General features: G+C 44.6%; 1 protein-coding gene across 8 annotated transcripts in view; it reads right to left on the bottom strand.

Annotated features, from left to right (window-relative positions):
* Nucleotides 1-1,240: 1,240 nt before the first annotated feature.
* Nucleotides 1,241-16,071, bottom strand: part of Faf2 (Fas associated factor family member 2) — a 41,877-nt gene continuing 27,046 nt past the window's right edge. For all 8 annotated transcript variants that reach the window (XM_006976819.4, XM_015995743.3, XM_076573361.1 and 5 more), the window contains 8 exons: nt 15,428-15,504; nt 12,698-12,836; nt 11,072-11,157; nt 10,897-10,988; nt 8,953-9,130; nt 5,412-5,583; nt 4,401-4,544; nt 1,241-2,011 (listed from right to left, as the gene is read on the bottom strand). In XM_006976819.4, coding sequence (XP_006976881.1) covers nt 1,829-2,011; nt 4,401-4,544; nt 5,412-5,583; nt 8,953-9,130; nt 10,897-10,988; nt 11,072-11,157; nt 12,698-12,836; nt 15,428-15,504 — 1,071 coding nt within the window. In that variant the 3' untranslated portion in view covers nt 1,241-1,828. The remainder of the gene's footprint in view (nt 2,012-4,400; nt 4,545-5,411; nt 5,584-8,952; nt 9,131-10,896; nt 10,989-11,071; nt 11,158-12,697; nt 12,837-15,427; nt 15,505-16,071) is intronic.

The raw sequence follows: 16,071 nt of genomic DNA, 5'->3' as shown, positions 1-16,071 counted from the left end.
GAACTTCCTCAAGCAGGTGTGAGCAAGACTTCCATAGTGCACCTGCCTGTGTGCCAGGCAGACAGCCTACACACTGGGACAGAGGCTCAGGTGACTAAGTCCCTCTGCGGGGCTGTCACTGACAAGACTTCCCCTCAGGGCCATCTAGGCCCATCCCTGCTGTTGGGCATCAGGTGTGGTTTCTCACCCGCCCCGGCAGCCAGTCAGCAGAGCTAACGTTTCCTAAGGTAGAATTTCGAGCCCTGCACGAAGGCCACAGGACAGACATTCTCAGGTTTTCCAAAGGACTCCATGAGGCAGCCTCACTACGCTTATTCTAACAGTGGAAAGCTACAGAGAACAGGAGCACACTGTTACAGAGAGCAGTGGCTTTAGTTAAGAGGGGCTTCTGGAGGTGACCAACACAAGCTATGCTTTCTCTTGAATGGAATGCCTTGCCTCATGGTACACTAATGACTACAGTCAATTCAAAGGGTGGCAGTATGAAGCCTGTATCAGTCTAGCTAGTCCACACTTTGGAAAACTTGTCAGTGCACACTGGTGTGTGTTAATGCATGGCCTAACCATGTATCCACTACCATGAACTCAACCACAGATGAGACATTTAGAGGAAAAAGCTCCCGTTGCTTCACCATGGCAAAGGAGAAAGGCTAAGGGCTGCCTCTGCTAAGTGGCCTCATCAGAAAGTGAAGTGTGCCTTCCAACAACTTACACAGGCCGGGAATCACATTTCCCCTTTTTTCGAGACAGGGTCTCACTATGTAGCTCTGGCTGGCCTGAAAATCAGAGCTCTGACTTCCTCTCTCTCCCACTGCTGGGACGCGAAGTGTGTACCACCATGCCGGCTATGGTTCTATGTTTAAAACATCATTATCACACTTGCACTCCAACAGGACGGGCACCCGCAGGTGGAACGGTGGGCCCAAGGGTTGGTCCCATTAGTCCTTTGGGAAGGCACCAAGCTTGACAAGTTAGGAAATCTGGGAAGAGCAGCATGTGCAGAGAAGAACCAGAGCCCTCCACCACCACCTGGTACAAATGCCAAGGAAAAGCTGCAGTTATGTGTGAAGGTGAGCACACACCCCACACATAGGTGTAAACTGTACACACACAGCCTTTGTGGGTCACGAACCCAGAATTCCCCTCACTGCTCCAAACGGTATACACAAGTGGCAGAACTGTACCCAAACAAATGACCTCTCGGGAATACGAGAGGGGCAATGGCAGACATAAGCGCAAATTAGCCCAGGGCACCTTTATTACACCACCTTGGGCTAAGGAACCCACGGCATTGGCTCTTTATCAAATAAATTTAAGGAAAAAAATACACCTAGGTCAGCCTCAATCCTTTGGTCATTATCGTTACAAAACAAACAGAAACAAAGTTATTCGTAAACTGCAGGCAGCCTGCTGTCCTTTCCATACCGGCTCCCCTCTTCCTCAGGAGATGCTGCTGTAGCTGGTTGAGGGAGGTTTCCATTTGTATTTTCTAGAAAAGCAAGAATGAATGAGAGACAGTGGGAATGTCTCCTTCCCCACTTGGACAATGGATGGGTTGGAGGAGAAGTCTCTTCACTGGAAGGTGTGTGGGAGAGGCTGTGGGAAGGTAAGTCTGCCGAGCAGGTGTGTTCATTGCTGGCCTTGCACACGCACACAGGCTGTGACTCTTGCAGGCAGCATGGTTTCTGATCCTTCCTTAGGATGCAGCAGTTTTCTTCAAAAAAATATTGTATTATAATAATAATAATATGAATTTATCTCTTGTTCTCTCTTTTTGTTTTTCCATTTCTCTTAGGGATTGGGGTAGGAGGGAGGAGGCATAAAACTGTCACTCGTCTGTCAGGTCCTGAACAAAGAGAACCTCTGTGTGGCTGAGTCCTGCCTCCTGCAGCGTGGGGGGGTTGGGCCATTCTTCTGAAGGGACACAGGGCAGGACCCGTCTTGGGAAATTGGCTTCAATCTGGAACTTCTCAGGGCTTTCCTTCAAGGAGAATAAGAAGTCATGGATGACCTGTAAATGCCACACAGAAAACAATACAGTGAGGAGACACACTGTGAAGTCAGATGTTCCCAACCTTCCCCAGGATGACCCAGGTATACAATAGTCATATTACAATGGAATTGAACGTATGTTTAGTTCACTGGAAAAAAAACTGTGTTTGCTCTTTTTAAGAATTCACAAGGAGCCAGGCGGTGGTGGTGCACAACTTTAATCCCAGCACTTGAGAGGCAGAGCCAGGCAGATCTCTAAGTTTCAAGCCAGCCTGGTCTACAGAGTGATTTCCAGGACAGCCAGGGCTATGTAGAGACCCTGGCTCAAAAAAATTCACACAAGCCTATCACTAGCCCTCTGAATTATGTTTTATCTTTGAGAATCTGTCTTTAAGTAAAGCTAAACTGTTTTAAAGTTTATTAATTTGTTTATTTGAGAATCTTACAATGTAGACCAGGTTGGCCTTAAATTCAGAGACTGACCTGCCTCTTCTGCTTCTTCCAGTGCTGAGACCACAGGACTGTACCAGCATGGGGCCATTGCACCCAGCAGAGTAAACAATAGGTACTCAGAAATAACCACAGTTACAGAAAAGCTACAAGTGCAGTACACAAAATATATTTTTCTTTGAGGTAGTCTTAAGAGGTCTGTCAACCTGGTGTCTCTTTACCCCAGAAGACATTATTTTGTTACACTTTAAATGACTTCAAAATCAGAAAATTTAATTGACATATTACAAAAATTTATACACTCATCCTTCAATACCATGGAGGATAATAGTTTCAGGATCGCTCCCCTAAACCAAAATCATCAGACACTCAAGATATATCTCAAGCATTCTTCTGTATCCTTTAAATTGTTTAAAGTACTTATATCTACTTAACTGATAATATTATACAAGTTACTGTTTGGGGGATTTTGTTTGTTTGTTTGATTGAACTAAGGTTATCAGGCTTGGTGGCAAGCACCTTTTAAGCACTAAGCTACCTCACTGGCCCTTACTTTTGAGTTTTAGGTAGCCCAGGCTGGTTGTGAACTTGGTATACAGACAAGGCTGGCCTTGAACTCCTGACCCTTCTGTTTCCACTTCCCAAAGTAGCAATTACAGCTATGTGCCACCACTTCCAGCATTCTTTTCTTTCTGTGATGACAATGAGCTGAGCAGCAGCTGGATCTCCTTCACATTTGAAAGGAAGTCAACTGCTTAAAAACTGTCTTAAAAATTATGTGAATATGGTTGTCAGAGGATGGGGGTGGTACTGGGTGGGTATGTACACATGAGAGCAAGGCCCATGGAGGCCATGGGAGCTTGAGTTACAGGTGGTTGTGAACCACCTCAAGTGGGTGCTGAGAACCAAATTCAGGTTCTCCGGATGAGCAGGAAGTGCTTTTAATAACTGAGCAGTTCCAGCTGCTGCTTTCTTGACCACCCATAGGATCTAAGGATTGTTTTCCCCTGTGGTTTAGTCTTTTTTTTTTTTTTTATCCTTCCTTCAAGACTGGGTCTCATTGTGCTGGCTGTGACTGGCTGAAAATTCAGTAAATAGACCAGGTTGAACTCAAACTCATAGAGATTGGCCTGCCTCTGTGGAGGCACATTTATGTTACCTAATTAAAAATTCCAGGGCTTAGAGGAATTAAAAGAACTGGCTGCTCTTCTGAGATCTTTAGTTCAATTCCCAGCACCCACATGGTGGCTCACAACCATCTGACTGTAGTCTCATGTAATTCTCATGGAATCTGATGCCCTCTTCTGGTGTACACATAAAACATTAATCCCAGCATTGGGGAGGCAAAGGCAAGCAGATCTCTCTGAGTTCAAGGCCAGCCTGGTCTACAGAGTGAGTTCCAGGACAGCCAAAGCTACAAATGAAATCCTGTCTCGAAAAACAAACACACATATACATAAAATACATAAATCTTATTTAAAAAAAAAAAAAAAAATTCCAGGGCTGGAGATGTAGCTCAATGTTGGAATGCTTGCCTAGCATCTGGGAGACCCTTAATTCTATCCCCAGCACTAAAAATAAAACCCAAAGAATCAGAGGTGTGAATGCTCTACTCTCAATGTAAGTCAGCACATAAGTGGAGCTATCTGCTTCTCTTCCAAGCCACTGCCTCGTTTTCATTCTGTTTAGTCCTTTGAGACTGCAAGTGTGTCTAGTTCAGAACACAGTGTATTTTCAGTTTAAAGCTAGGGGTGGGGAGGAGCCGCATCAAAGGGCTCAGCAGGTCAGGGTCCTTTCTGCCAAGCCACAGACTCCATCCCAAGGACCCACACCCAGGACACTAGACTCCCATGACTTTCCTCTGGACCTCCATATGCACACCATGGTGCACACACACAAACACACATCTACAGCCTAAATCTACATAGATCATCTGGCTCCTTATCAGTGATCCTTACTGTTAGAGACTGTGAAAAATGGAATCGTCTCTCTACTCTGGAATCATTGGGTAACTTGAAAATGATCTTGACACTTTCAGGGTCATCTGGGGATGGCTCAGGAGGCAGGCATTCCAACTTTCTTTCTTTTTCCTCCTGTAAGTTCTAGAAAGACACAAAACAAAGGTAAGGATTTGGCTTAAACAGGGAAACAAGAAACCAGGAATACAATGGCCATGTAGGTTTATTGTGCACCAGGAAGAAAAATTAATAAACAATTACTATAAGGAAACTCTCCTGGGGGCTGGCAGGATAGCTCATCAGGTAAAAGTGCTTGGGCTCTGAAGGTCCAAGCCTAAAGAAGACCCGAGTTCCATCCTCAGAAACTATGTTGAGGGTGGAAGGAGAGAGAGAGTCCCCGAACTGTCTTCTGACCTTCACAGAAGCCCTGTGGCATTGTGTGCCAGCACTCACACATCACACATACACACCGACAAAGTCTCATTGACTGTTTGAATGAGGCAGGGTCTCATTAGGTAACCCTGGCTGGCATAGAACTTGATATGTAGATCAGGTTGGCCTCAAATTGACAGAGATCCATCTGCCTCTGCTTTCTGAGCGATGGGATTGAAGGTGTGCACCACTACACCTGGCTGGATAAAATTATAAAACAACCACCCCCGAAAAACCTACTTGGCAAGAAATGAGGAACAACTTCACTGTACCACCTGTATTGCTGACTATTGATTATTTAGAGGAAAAGGGATCCTGGCTGTAAGCAAGTGGCAATACACAGTGAAATAACACCGTGAGTGAAATGCCAGTCTGCTGACACTGACACCGAGAACAAATGAGGTGAGAAACAAGTCACCCACAATCCCAACACAACTCCGGCTTCACACTCACACACACACACACACACACACACACACACACACACACACACACACACACACACACACACACACACACACGTCCTGAGTGACAAGGTCTCGGCATGCTGGGAATGACACGGACAGAGACAGGGCTCACCTGCCGCCTTCTCTCCTCCGCCAGCTTCTGCTGCTGCACCTCCTCCTCCTTCCGGCGCTTCCTCTCCCGCTCCTCTCTCTTCTTCCTTTCTTTCTCCTGGTCCGCCCTGAGGGAAGCCAGGTAGGCTTCGTCCTGTTGTTGCCTCAGCACTTGGGTCTGGTTCCTTTCTTCCCTGTGGACAGATCAAAACCGGACCAAACAAACTCCAACTTCACCGAGTTGTCTTCCACCTATCTTCCTCCTCCCTCCCACTCTGCACTCTAGGGACAGAACCAGGGCCATCCGTGTGTTAGCCAAGTACATTTCTCGACTGTGTTCCTCCCACTTCCCTTGTCTGGAAGGTTGGCCCCTAGCTTGAGGTCTTCCTGCTCCAGCCTTTCAAGTACTGAGATTAGAGACATGCCCACCATGCCCTGCTCCTGGTTTTTATCTTATTAAAAAAGATTTTTTCTGAGGCAGTGTCCTGGTTGCTGCTACTTTTCACTTGTCAGCTTGACTCAAGCTGAGTTACCTGGGGAGAGTGAAACACACCTGGGAGAACGCCTGGCTTAAAGGCATTTCTTAGTTAGTGATTGAGGGAGAGGGCCCAATGAATTGTGGGTGGGGCCATCTCTGGGCTAGTCCTGGGTTCCATAAGAAAGTAGGTTGAGCAAGCAGGTAGCAGCACCCTCCATGGCCTCTGCATCAGCTCCTGCCTCCAGGATTCTGCCCTGCTTGAGTTCCTGTCCTGACTTCCTTGGATGATGAACTGTGATGTGGAACTATAGCAAAATAAATCCTTTCCTCCCCATCTTGCTTTTAGTCATGCTGTTTCATCACAATGATGGAACCCCGGCTAAGACACAGGATCTTACACACCTCAGGGTGGTCTCAAAACTCACTATGTATTCAAGGATGACCTTAAACTTCTGACGCCTTTCCCAAGGGTTAGGATTCCAGGCAGGATCGAACTCGGGGTTGTGCATGCCAGGGAGACACTCTACTAGCTCAGCTACATTCCCAGTCTATCTTCTCTCTCTCTTTTGTTTTGTTTTTCCAGACGGTTTCTCTGTGTAGCTTTGTGCCTTTTCTGGAACTCACTCTGTAGCCCAGGCTGGCCTCGAACTCACAGAGATCCACCTGGCTCTATCTCCCGAGTGCTGGGATTAAAGGCGTGCGCCACCACCGTCCGGCTCTATCTTCTCTTACACTGAAGATTTGGTGGCAAGGTAAACATGCTGCTCCGCAAAGGCATTTCTGAAGCAGAGCAGAGTCTGAAAGAGCCACATCTTTCCTCCGTGGCCAGCCTCATGTGGGATTCGGTCAGGATCAGAATCTGAGTGTCAGACAGTAGCCAGTACCTTCACCTGCGGAGCTACCTCACTGGCTCTCCACTCACTGTTCGACAATTTCATGATTTACACAATGACCTTTATTCATCTTCCAACCTCCATTCCCCTCCCTTTCCCCTGACCTTCTCAACAAGTCCTCTCCGACTGTCTGTCTGTCTGTGGCCACTGAGTTCAGTTTCTTGCCAGAGGGTAGTTGGGAAGCTATTTATGGAAGCATGGGTGACTTATCAGTGCTACTCCCAACAACCACTGACTGCAGACCCTCAGGGAGGGCTGCGACCTCTGAGGCCCCACCAGGATGAAGTGCTGATGGGCCGGTAACACAGCTGCAGTGAGCTGAGAATTGCAACGGCTGTGCTGTGTCCAGACGACATCTCTTCATGCCCTGGCTTTGACTTCCTTCCTGCTCCTACTTCCCGATATCCCCTGAGCTCTGAAGGGCACGGTTACAGCTCTTCCACTTGAGAGCCAAGCACGTCACCATCACTCTTCTCCACACTTTGGCCAGTTATAGGCTTCTGCATGTTTTCTCCTCCATGTATTTATTTGCACATGGTACAGGGATGGAGTGAGCACCCTACAGCACAACCTGGGGTCAGCGCTTTCCTTCCACCATGTGGGTCCTGAGGACTCAGACTTAAAAACAAGTGCCACCTGACTGGCCCTCAATCTTTAAAAAAAAAATTATTCTTATTTTTTAAATTGTGTGTGTTGGCCGGGCAGTGGTGGTGCACATCTTTAATTACAGCACTTGGGAAGCAGAGGCAGGCAGATCTCTGTGAGTTCAAGGCTAGTGTGGTCTACAGAGCTAATTCCAGGACAGCCAGGCCTACACAAAGAAACCCTGTCTAGAAGAAAAACAAAACAAAATTGTGTGTGTGTGTGAACATGTACAAAGGTGCCCTTTAAGGAGTAAAGCTGTAGTTATGAGCTAACTGTCTTAAGTGCTGGGACTTGAAATAGGGTCCTCTATAAGAGAAGTGCATGGTCTTAACTGCTGAGCCATCTCCCAGGCCCTCTTTTGTGTGTGTGTGTGTGTGTGTGTGTGTGTGTGTGTGTGTGTGTGTGTGTGTGTGTGTGTATGTATGTGTGTGTGTATGTGTGTGTATGTGTGTGTGTGTGTTTGAAGACAGGGTTTCCTGTGTATCTTTGGGTGTCCCAGAACTCAATCTGTAGACCAGGCTAGCCCTGAACTCACAAAGATCCGCCTGCCTCTGCCTCCTGAGTGCTGGGATTAAAGACGTGCGCCGCCGCTGCCGCCGCCACCACCACCACCCAGCTTACCTTATTTCTTAAGACAAGGTCTCTCAATGAATCTGAAGCTTGCTCATTGGCTAGAACACAAGGATCCTCCTATTTCCAGTCTGCTCAGCATTGGGACTGCAACTGTACCTAGCTTTTCGTGTGAGTGCTGAGAATCTGAACTTAAGTTCCAGTACTTGCAAAGACAGCACTTTATGGACAGTCAACTCATCAGTACCTTCTGATGGTTGTTTATGCCTTTATCATGCTCATGCAATGAAGTCTGCACTAGATCCTGGAAGGACATAATTTAAACACTGCCTGAGAGCTGAAACAAGTGAAGCTAAGTGCTTCCAGAGTTTGCTGAACTGCTTGAGTAAATTAGTCAAAGTGCAAGCTGTGGGAGTCTTGATATATGGTTCTAAAACTACATGCAAAACAATGCAGGAGTTGCAACTGGCATCTACAGTGAAAAAGGAGAAAGGTGACAGCCTTGAGCTCGCGACAAGAAGGTTGGAAGTGAACTGATTAAGCAGACACCTAGCTGTAGTCCACTGCTGCAGAACCACTTACACACCTGGTACCAGAAGTGATGTTCTGAGTATGGCAAGGTAAGCAGACCTTTTGTTTGTTTTCTATTATTATCTTCAGAGTAAGTAGACAGAGGTGTGCACAAGTGTCTACAAAATTAAAAGTACCCTAGAATTATGACTGATTTCCAATTTCTTTGACTTTCCCATTTCAAATTTTCTATAATTATTGTATATAATTCACGTAATGGAGGAGGACTTATAACCAGTCCACCTTTTTCACATTAAGTTCTTTCTATAATGTTCAGCATTCTAAGATATTCTTCAACATGAAGCAAAGGCTTTTAAAGTGCCTAGGACAAGGGAAAAAAGTTTGTGGAGCCCAAGGTCAGCCCTTCAGACACATCTGTCTCTTTTTAGAAGGGAACTCCCTGGTACCTTTCCAGGCGTTCTGATACCAGGTAAGTCTGGTTTGCGTCCATAATAAATGTCAGCTGGTTGATGAGGTCATCAGGCTGAATGAGGCCTTCTAGCCGTCCCACCACAGTCATTCGGCGATCTTTCAACATAATCATAGCCAGGAATGGATAGGTATTCTCTCGTAAAGCCTGTGAGACTGATAGACCCAAGAGATCAAGGGTAAGACTTGGGGAAGAAACAGATCAACCTTCTGACTTTGCATACTGAGTGACAGAATGCTTTAATCTTGGCTGGGGAAAAAAAGAAAGGTGTCATTTCTTCTCTGCCGATTTTTTTTTCTACTGGCTTCTTTCTTTTTCTTTTTTATAATAACTGCTGAAAATACACTTACAAAGTTATTTCTTTTTTATGTATATCAGTGTTTTGTCTCCATGTATTTATGTGCACCACATGCATAAACAAATGGTACTTGTGAAGGCTGAAAGAAGGTGTCAGATCCCCTGGAACTGGAGTCACAGATGGTTATGAACTGCCATGTGGGTGCTGGGAATTGAACCAGGTCTTCTGGAAGAGCAGCCAGCGCTCTTAACCACTGAGCCATCTCTCCAGCTCCTCTACTGTTTGTTTGTTTTCTCTACAGGTATGTGCAGAGATCAGAGGATAGCTTTCTGGAGTTGGCTCTCTCCTTCCACCAGGTAGGCTGAACAAACTCAGCTTGTCAAGCTTGGTGGCAAGTGCCTTTCCCAACTGAGTCATCTAACTAGCCCTGCCTGGCTTCTTCACCTTTTCTGTCACATGTTTGTATCCTAAACTGAGGTCAGTGACCAGGACAGGACAACCCTTTCTGATGAGCTGTCGTTATCATGCTGGGAAAGGCTGCAAGGCTCTAGGACAATGTCTATTGAATGGAAGAAGGCTCTACAAAGAACCAGTTACTGCTTAAGTTATAATTTCTCCAAATATCAATGAAGGGTCAAAGCCAAAAGCAGACAAGGCTGCAGTTCTCAGCTGCATGCTGTTGGTCACGATTTCTTTTTTTACATTTTTTTTGGTTTTTTGAGACAGGGTTTCTCTGTGTAACAGCCTTGGAACTCATTCTGTGGACCAGGCTGGCCTCCAGTCGGAGATCCCCCTGCCTCTGTCTCCCAAGTGCTGGGATTAAAGGCGTGCGCCGCCACCTGGCTATTGGTCATGATTTCTACACACTACATATGCTCTGTCTTTTCTTCCTCATCCAATTTCTTCCATACCTCATTTTCCTAATCTTTTTTTCTTCCCTTAACAAGGCTAGTTTTTCTGCTCCAAATAAAGTAAGAAAGTTGTTCTGTAAATAACCAAAATTTTACTATAATACAATTGCATCTTTGTCCTTATGTTATGAAAGAAGAAATTTTATAACTTTCTACAAAAAGTATCCTTTGTGGCATTTATCTGCCAGCTCTACAGAGCCATAATAGAATGGCAAAACACAGACTGCAGGACATGCCAAATGGTCACAAAACACTTAGGAGTAAAGATTAAGAACTAAGATGCAAGACCGGGTGGTGGTGGTGCATGCCTTTCATCCCAGCACTCGGGAGGCAGAGCCAGGCAGATCTCTGTGAGTTCTAGGACAGGCACCAAAACTACACAGAGAAACCCTGACTCAAAAACAAAAACAAAAATAAAAACAAAACAAAACAAAAAAAATGGGCCTTAAAGCCTGTCAATCCCGATCATGCTTCAACTGTATGCTCTTGGATCTGTCTCATGTTAGCCTCTGAAACTGTTTCATAAAATCAAAGGAACAATACAACCTTCATCTCGCAGGACTACTGACCAAATTCAGTGATATAAATAAAAACTACAACTAGTATTATGTTTACCACAAAACAATCACCCAAGAAATGGCGTGGGATATTTTTCCAGACTTCCCCAAAGATATTCTGATACGCTCAATGAGGCAAGAGAAACACCACTTACCCCTGTACCCCTCAGGTTTGTTTGTGGAACAAGCCCAAAAGAGCATCCTGCTGTTGATCAGTGTGACAACTTCAGGTGCACAGAGAGTGTTGCTATGGAACAGGATGAAAACAACATAAGACCAGCTTGCCAACTATAAAGTGTCAGAAAGAAAGAAAATGACTCATTTACTTACCGACAGAACTCATCGGAGTCCTGGTGGTCATCTCCATGAAGATAAACCAAGAGAAATCGAAGTTCCCGCTTGGCATCATTAAGTGCCTGAGAGAGACAGAAGGTCACCGCTCATTACTAAGATCCTGAACTTCTATTTAGGCTAACGGTCCAAAGGATATAACTATGTATTATCAACAACAGCAACCAGGAAGAAGGGGGAGGGAGGAGGGAGGAGAGCAGGAAGTCAAGCACTTCTGAAGCTTCTACCTTTACACCCACCCTGGCACTTTTCTCCCTATAACAAGTTCAAGCCGACAAGCTTTGATGAAAAAGGTTTTAGTGTTGTTAGAACTGACACTGCATCAGGCACGTAAGAGTAGACAAGGTAACACAAACAAGTCAGAGAGAGTCAGCTGTCCATGGTTTAAAGATAAAACAGGAGACTGTGACTGTGAAAGCTACTCTGCAACTCTGGAGTTCTTGTTAATTAAAAAAAAAAAAAAGAGCTGCAAAAATCAGTTGGATCCAGCAGGAACCAAGAATGAAGGACCAGGGCACCCAAAGGCATTCTAAAGAGCACAGGGTTTAGAAGATCTCCTAAGACAAAGCAAGTGTCCACGAATCTTGTATCACACATAGTATACTCCTGAGTAACTTCCACTCTAATGGTAGTCCACCCTCAAGATCATACAGAGAAGTGCTTCTCCCCCTCATCCCTGTCATCTGCAGGCCTGAGCAGGGTGTCTGAATTCTGTACAGCAGGCATGTAATGTTTACTGAGTGGGATAGCAGCAGCCACCAAGAAAACCAACTGTGATAAAAAGCAGATGTGGGGGAAAAAGCAGAAGCAAGGTGAACCCCTGCCTTCTCCCAGCAAGAATCAGAAATCCTGGACACTCCTAAATAGAATCATCTTTTAACTATGTCCATGGTGTTGATTATTTTTCTCTGACAAGCTATATATGCCTGCCGCCCTGTTTTTCCCCTGAAAGGTGACAACTGAAAGGTTTTTGTGGCTTAGTTTGAGTGAAATGAGCCACCTAAATTCTAAATTCTATTCAATTCTATAAAGGATCAAAACAAATTCAGGTTTTTGCCTTCAAGGTACAGTCTGATAACAGAGCAAAGACATGAACACAAATCACTATAAGGAGGAATGTAAAATTGCTATAAATTTAAAAACAGAGGACTGGAAAACCAAAGGGAAGGTCAGGACTTTAGAAAGCAAGGTAGGGCACGACAGGGAACAAGTGGACTGGTTAGGGAGGATGGCGTGAGCTGGTCTGAAGGATGGGCAAGATGCCCGTCAGTCACAGTGTTAGAAGGACAGTCCAGGTGAAGGAACAGCAGCAGTAAGCGAGGCACTGAGGTAGGGAAGTGTTCAGGGAAGGGTGTGATTGGAACCCAGGGCGTGAGCAAACAAGTTATGCAAAAAAGACATCAGAGAAGATTGGGATTAGATCAAGGAGGGCCTAGATAAAAGGTCTGGTCCTGTCTTTAAAAAAAAAAAAATTCTCCTATAACCAATGAAGAGCTATTTAAGTCTTTTGAGTATAAGAGCAACATGATCAGAGCTAAACTACACTTCCCTTTGAGGACAGAATCATATTGTTAAGTTGGCATCTATTTGGTTTGTGGCACTGACCTGGCTGTACGTTCCCTGGTAGAAGACAGGGTGTGCCCTCCCATATTTCTCTTCAAAAGAGTGCATAAATGAAACAATGTCCCCAACAGGGTCAGTGACCCGGCTGCGAGGGTCAGGCCGTATAAAACGAAGAGCAAACCTGGGGAGGAAGGAATAAATATCACATGAATTGGCTTCTTGTAGTGCATATGGAGTGGGCCAGTTTGTACAGACTTTTACAACAGAGCCAGAGGCATCTAGCAAAGGAAGTGAATGGTCAGTGAGTGGGCCATCAAATCTGAGTGTAGAGCCTGGCTCAAAAGCCACAAGCTGTCTGCTCAAGAAGAATGCACACCACTAGGACTACAACATTCCAATGCTGGCCTAACCCTTCTGGAGTGCTTTCTGCAGAAAAACAGGGCTAGAAGGACTGGGTAAGGAAGATCACAATCCTAGACACTGTCTACCACAGCAGCCACTAACTATTTATGGCTATAAATTTAAACACATTAAGTTAAATACAGTTAAAATTCAGTGCCTCAGTCACACCTGCCATGTTTCAAGTGCTCAACAGACACACGTGGTTAGTGACCTCCACACTGAACAACAGAGACAAAGAATGTGTCTTAATCAAAGCGTGCACAGGACAAACACTGCCCTAGAGCCAACACCTCCTTCTGCAGCTTCCTGTCCTTCTGGGATTCCGATTTTTTTTTTTAACTCATACTCTCAAGTTACTCAGGTTATCAATAGGGACTTCAAACCTGAATTTAGTCACAACTTACTTGTTCTTCAGAGGGGCAGGTAACTTTGCTTCACTGTGTTTGCACTGATGGCATCCATAAAACTGACCCAGAAGTCGGGTACTGTTAGTGACTTTAGATTCAAGGATGCATTGCCTAATGAGCCCATACATCTATTCCTAAAGAGCCTATCCTATCACACTGCACCTTACCCCTTCTTTATGCTTTGGGTTTCCATAGAAGGCAGTGGGGTAGGGGATGAAGTGGGATATTTCACATTAAGTTGCCTGGATGACACCACTACATTAAAATTAGTAAAACATGCCATGCATATTTTCTAAAGGAAAGCAAACAATATGTACTTGAATTTTTTAGCATAGTAAAAGATAACTACACTCTGATACTTTCTTTACCAATTCTTGAGCCTATTAATACTTGAACAAATTCTCCACATGTATGCAATGATATTCAGTTTTTCCTGTCATTAAACCAAATTCATCAATACAAACATTCCAAGAAAATTAAAGACATAAAATGTCATTACATATATATATATATATATATATATATATATATGGAAGCAGTTATGAGTGTTTCAGAAGGCCAGTACTTTGACTATTTTTCTGAAAAGATTATTTAGGGTTATCTCTTTTTAAGTGTCCAAATTCTAGGAAGGGGTAAAGGCTTTAAGTCTACTGTTTCTCATTACAATGTATTTCCACAGCCAACGTAATTTAAGAACTATGTGTCGACTCAGGTTTCATTGTGATTTTGAAAGATTTTATGGTTCCACATGCCCATTCCTGAATAAAAGAGACAGGAAAACTACAAAGCAAGTAGGCACTAAGAAGTCTACACTGGCCAGGTGGTGGTGGCGCACGCCTTTAATCACAGCACTCGGGAGGCAGAGGCAGGCAGACCTCTGAGCTCGAGGCCAGCCTGGTCTACACAGAGAGTTCTAGGACGGCCAGGGCTACAGTTGGGTGGGTGGGTGGGGTGTTCTTTGCTACAGCAAGGATGCCATTAAACAAGAGACCAAGGGGAAACAATTATCCAATCCCTGAACTTCTGCAGTGGCTGGGTCCTTACTTCCAGCCTCTGCGATTCGGAGCACAGCAAAAGCTACCCTGAATTTGGAAGGCGCACACACTGTACTTCCAGCTCCATCTGGTGGCCTGCATGTCATGCTCATTCATTTATACTCTCCCCACCTCTTTCCAAACTCAAAGTCCTCTTGCCTCATTCTCAATAGCATTACAGGTGCGTGCTACCACACCTAGCCTCCAATGAACATTTCAGTCTCCGACAAAGCCTGGGTGTAGCTCCAGACCATATTCTGTGCTAAGCCTGATCTGCCAGAAGTCAGGTCACACTCAACATTTCCTAGCTCTGGACACACACTATAGCTTCCCATGGTAAGTTCTTTGAGTGGTACACAAAGAAAGCTTGACGGTGAAGGTATGAAACGAGTGGGTATATATACGAAAGGGTTCCAGTGTTGGCAACCTAAGCATTGCCAGGGCAGAGGGAAATGTACAAAACACTGCCTAGAGAGATGCCAACAATCTATGGCAAAGTGGGTTGTTTCAGAACAAGGAAATCTTCTGGGACTGTAGTCAGGCAGAGAAGTGGTTTAGGGTAAAAGTTCCTGGAGTATGAAGTTGGGAGATAGATAATGGTGGTTAGAAAGGAAAGGGCATGGTGATTAACTGGGGAATGTAGTGGAGACAAACGTGGTGGGGAAGGGGAAAGACCGAAAACAGGCAGATTAATTTGATTCCTACAAACAACAGCCAGGACCAATTTACAGCCAATTATAACACCTTCCACTGTGTAGCAATTGAAAACATTTTTTTTTACTATACAAAAAGAGAGTGCAGGAAGAATATTTAATCTGGTAACAAACTGGCTAGTAAAAAATGATTGAGCATCAGTGCTTACTCTAGTCTGAGTTTCAGCTTCAGAGCCTACCCTGCTGCTGGTAGTATATAAACACAGAGGTACATACCTAAATATATCAAGTATCGTGTAATAGGTAAACCGGAATGGAAGCATTATCAAGTAATAACCCCATCCAAGCAGCCCCTGAAATTCCAAAAACAAAGTTAGAGACCTCATTCTCTTAATGTCCAACACTTCAGAAAATGGCTAGTTCGTATTTCCATGCCCCTGACCCCACTATGGCGACTCTTCTCTCTATAATATACAGTGTCCTCTTCCTGGCAATCTCAGCCTTCGATGCTACTGCTTTTGGTATTATTTCATCTAAGACTATTATTTTTTCCCACAGGATTTTTATCTTTAATCTCCATAACATTCTCCAGCAACTACTTATATTCATCGTCAACTTCAAGTTTCTCCCCACATAATAAATATTCATTCTTTCCATCTTATATTTAAACATCAACATATGGCACACAGAAATATCAAGAGAGATGTTTATTATTACTTTGGACACTAGTACAAGTCTATTATCATAAGGATAAATCCTTATAGCTACTAATCTTTGTAGTAACATTAATGAACCTTATCTTATTGCTGTCATATACAAACAGGGCTTATTGTCACACCGTGTCAACGTGTCCTGTGTCATCATCAGGGGGGCGCTAAAGCTGAATGGGGACTGGGGTCTCAATCACAAAGTGAGCCAGT

This window comes from Peromyscus maniculatus, chromosome 5, assembly GCF_049852395.1.
Source record: "Peromyscus maniculatus bairdii isolate BWxNUB_F1_BW_parent chromosome 5, HU_Pman_BW_mat_3.1, whole genome shotgun sequence".
NCBI lineage: Eukaryota > Metazoa > Chordata > Mammalia > Rodentia > Cricetidae > Peromyscus > Peromyscus maniculatus.
Note: the sequence above shows the minus strand (reverse complement) of the source record. Positions and strands in the feature narration are given on the sequence as shown.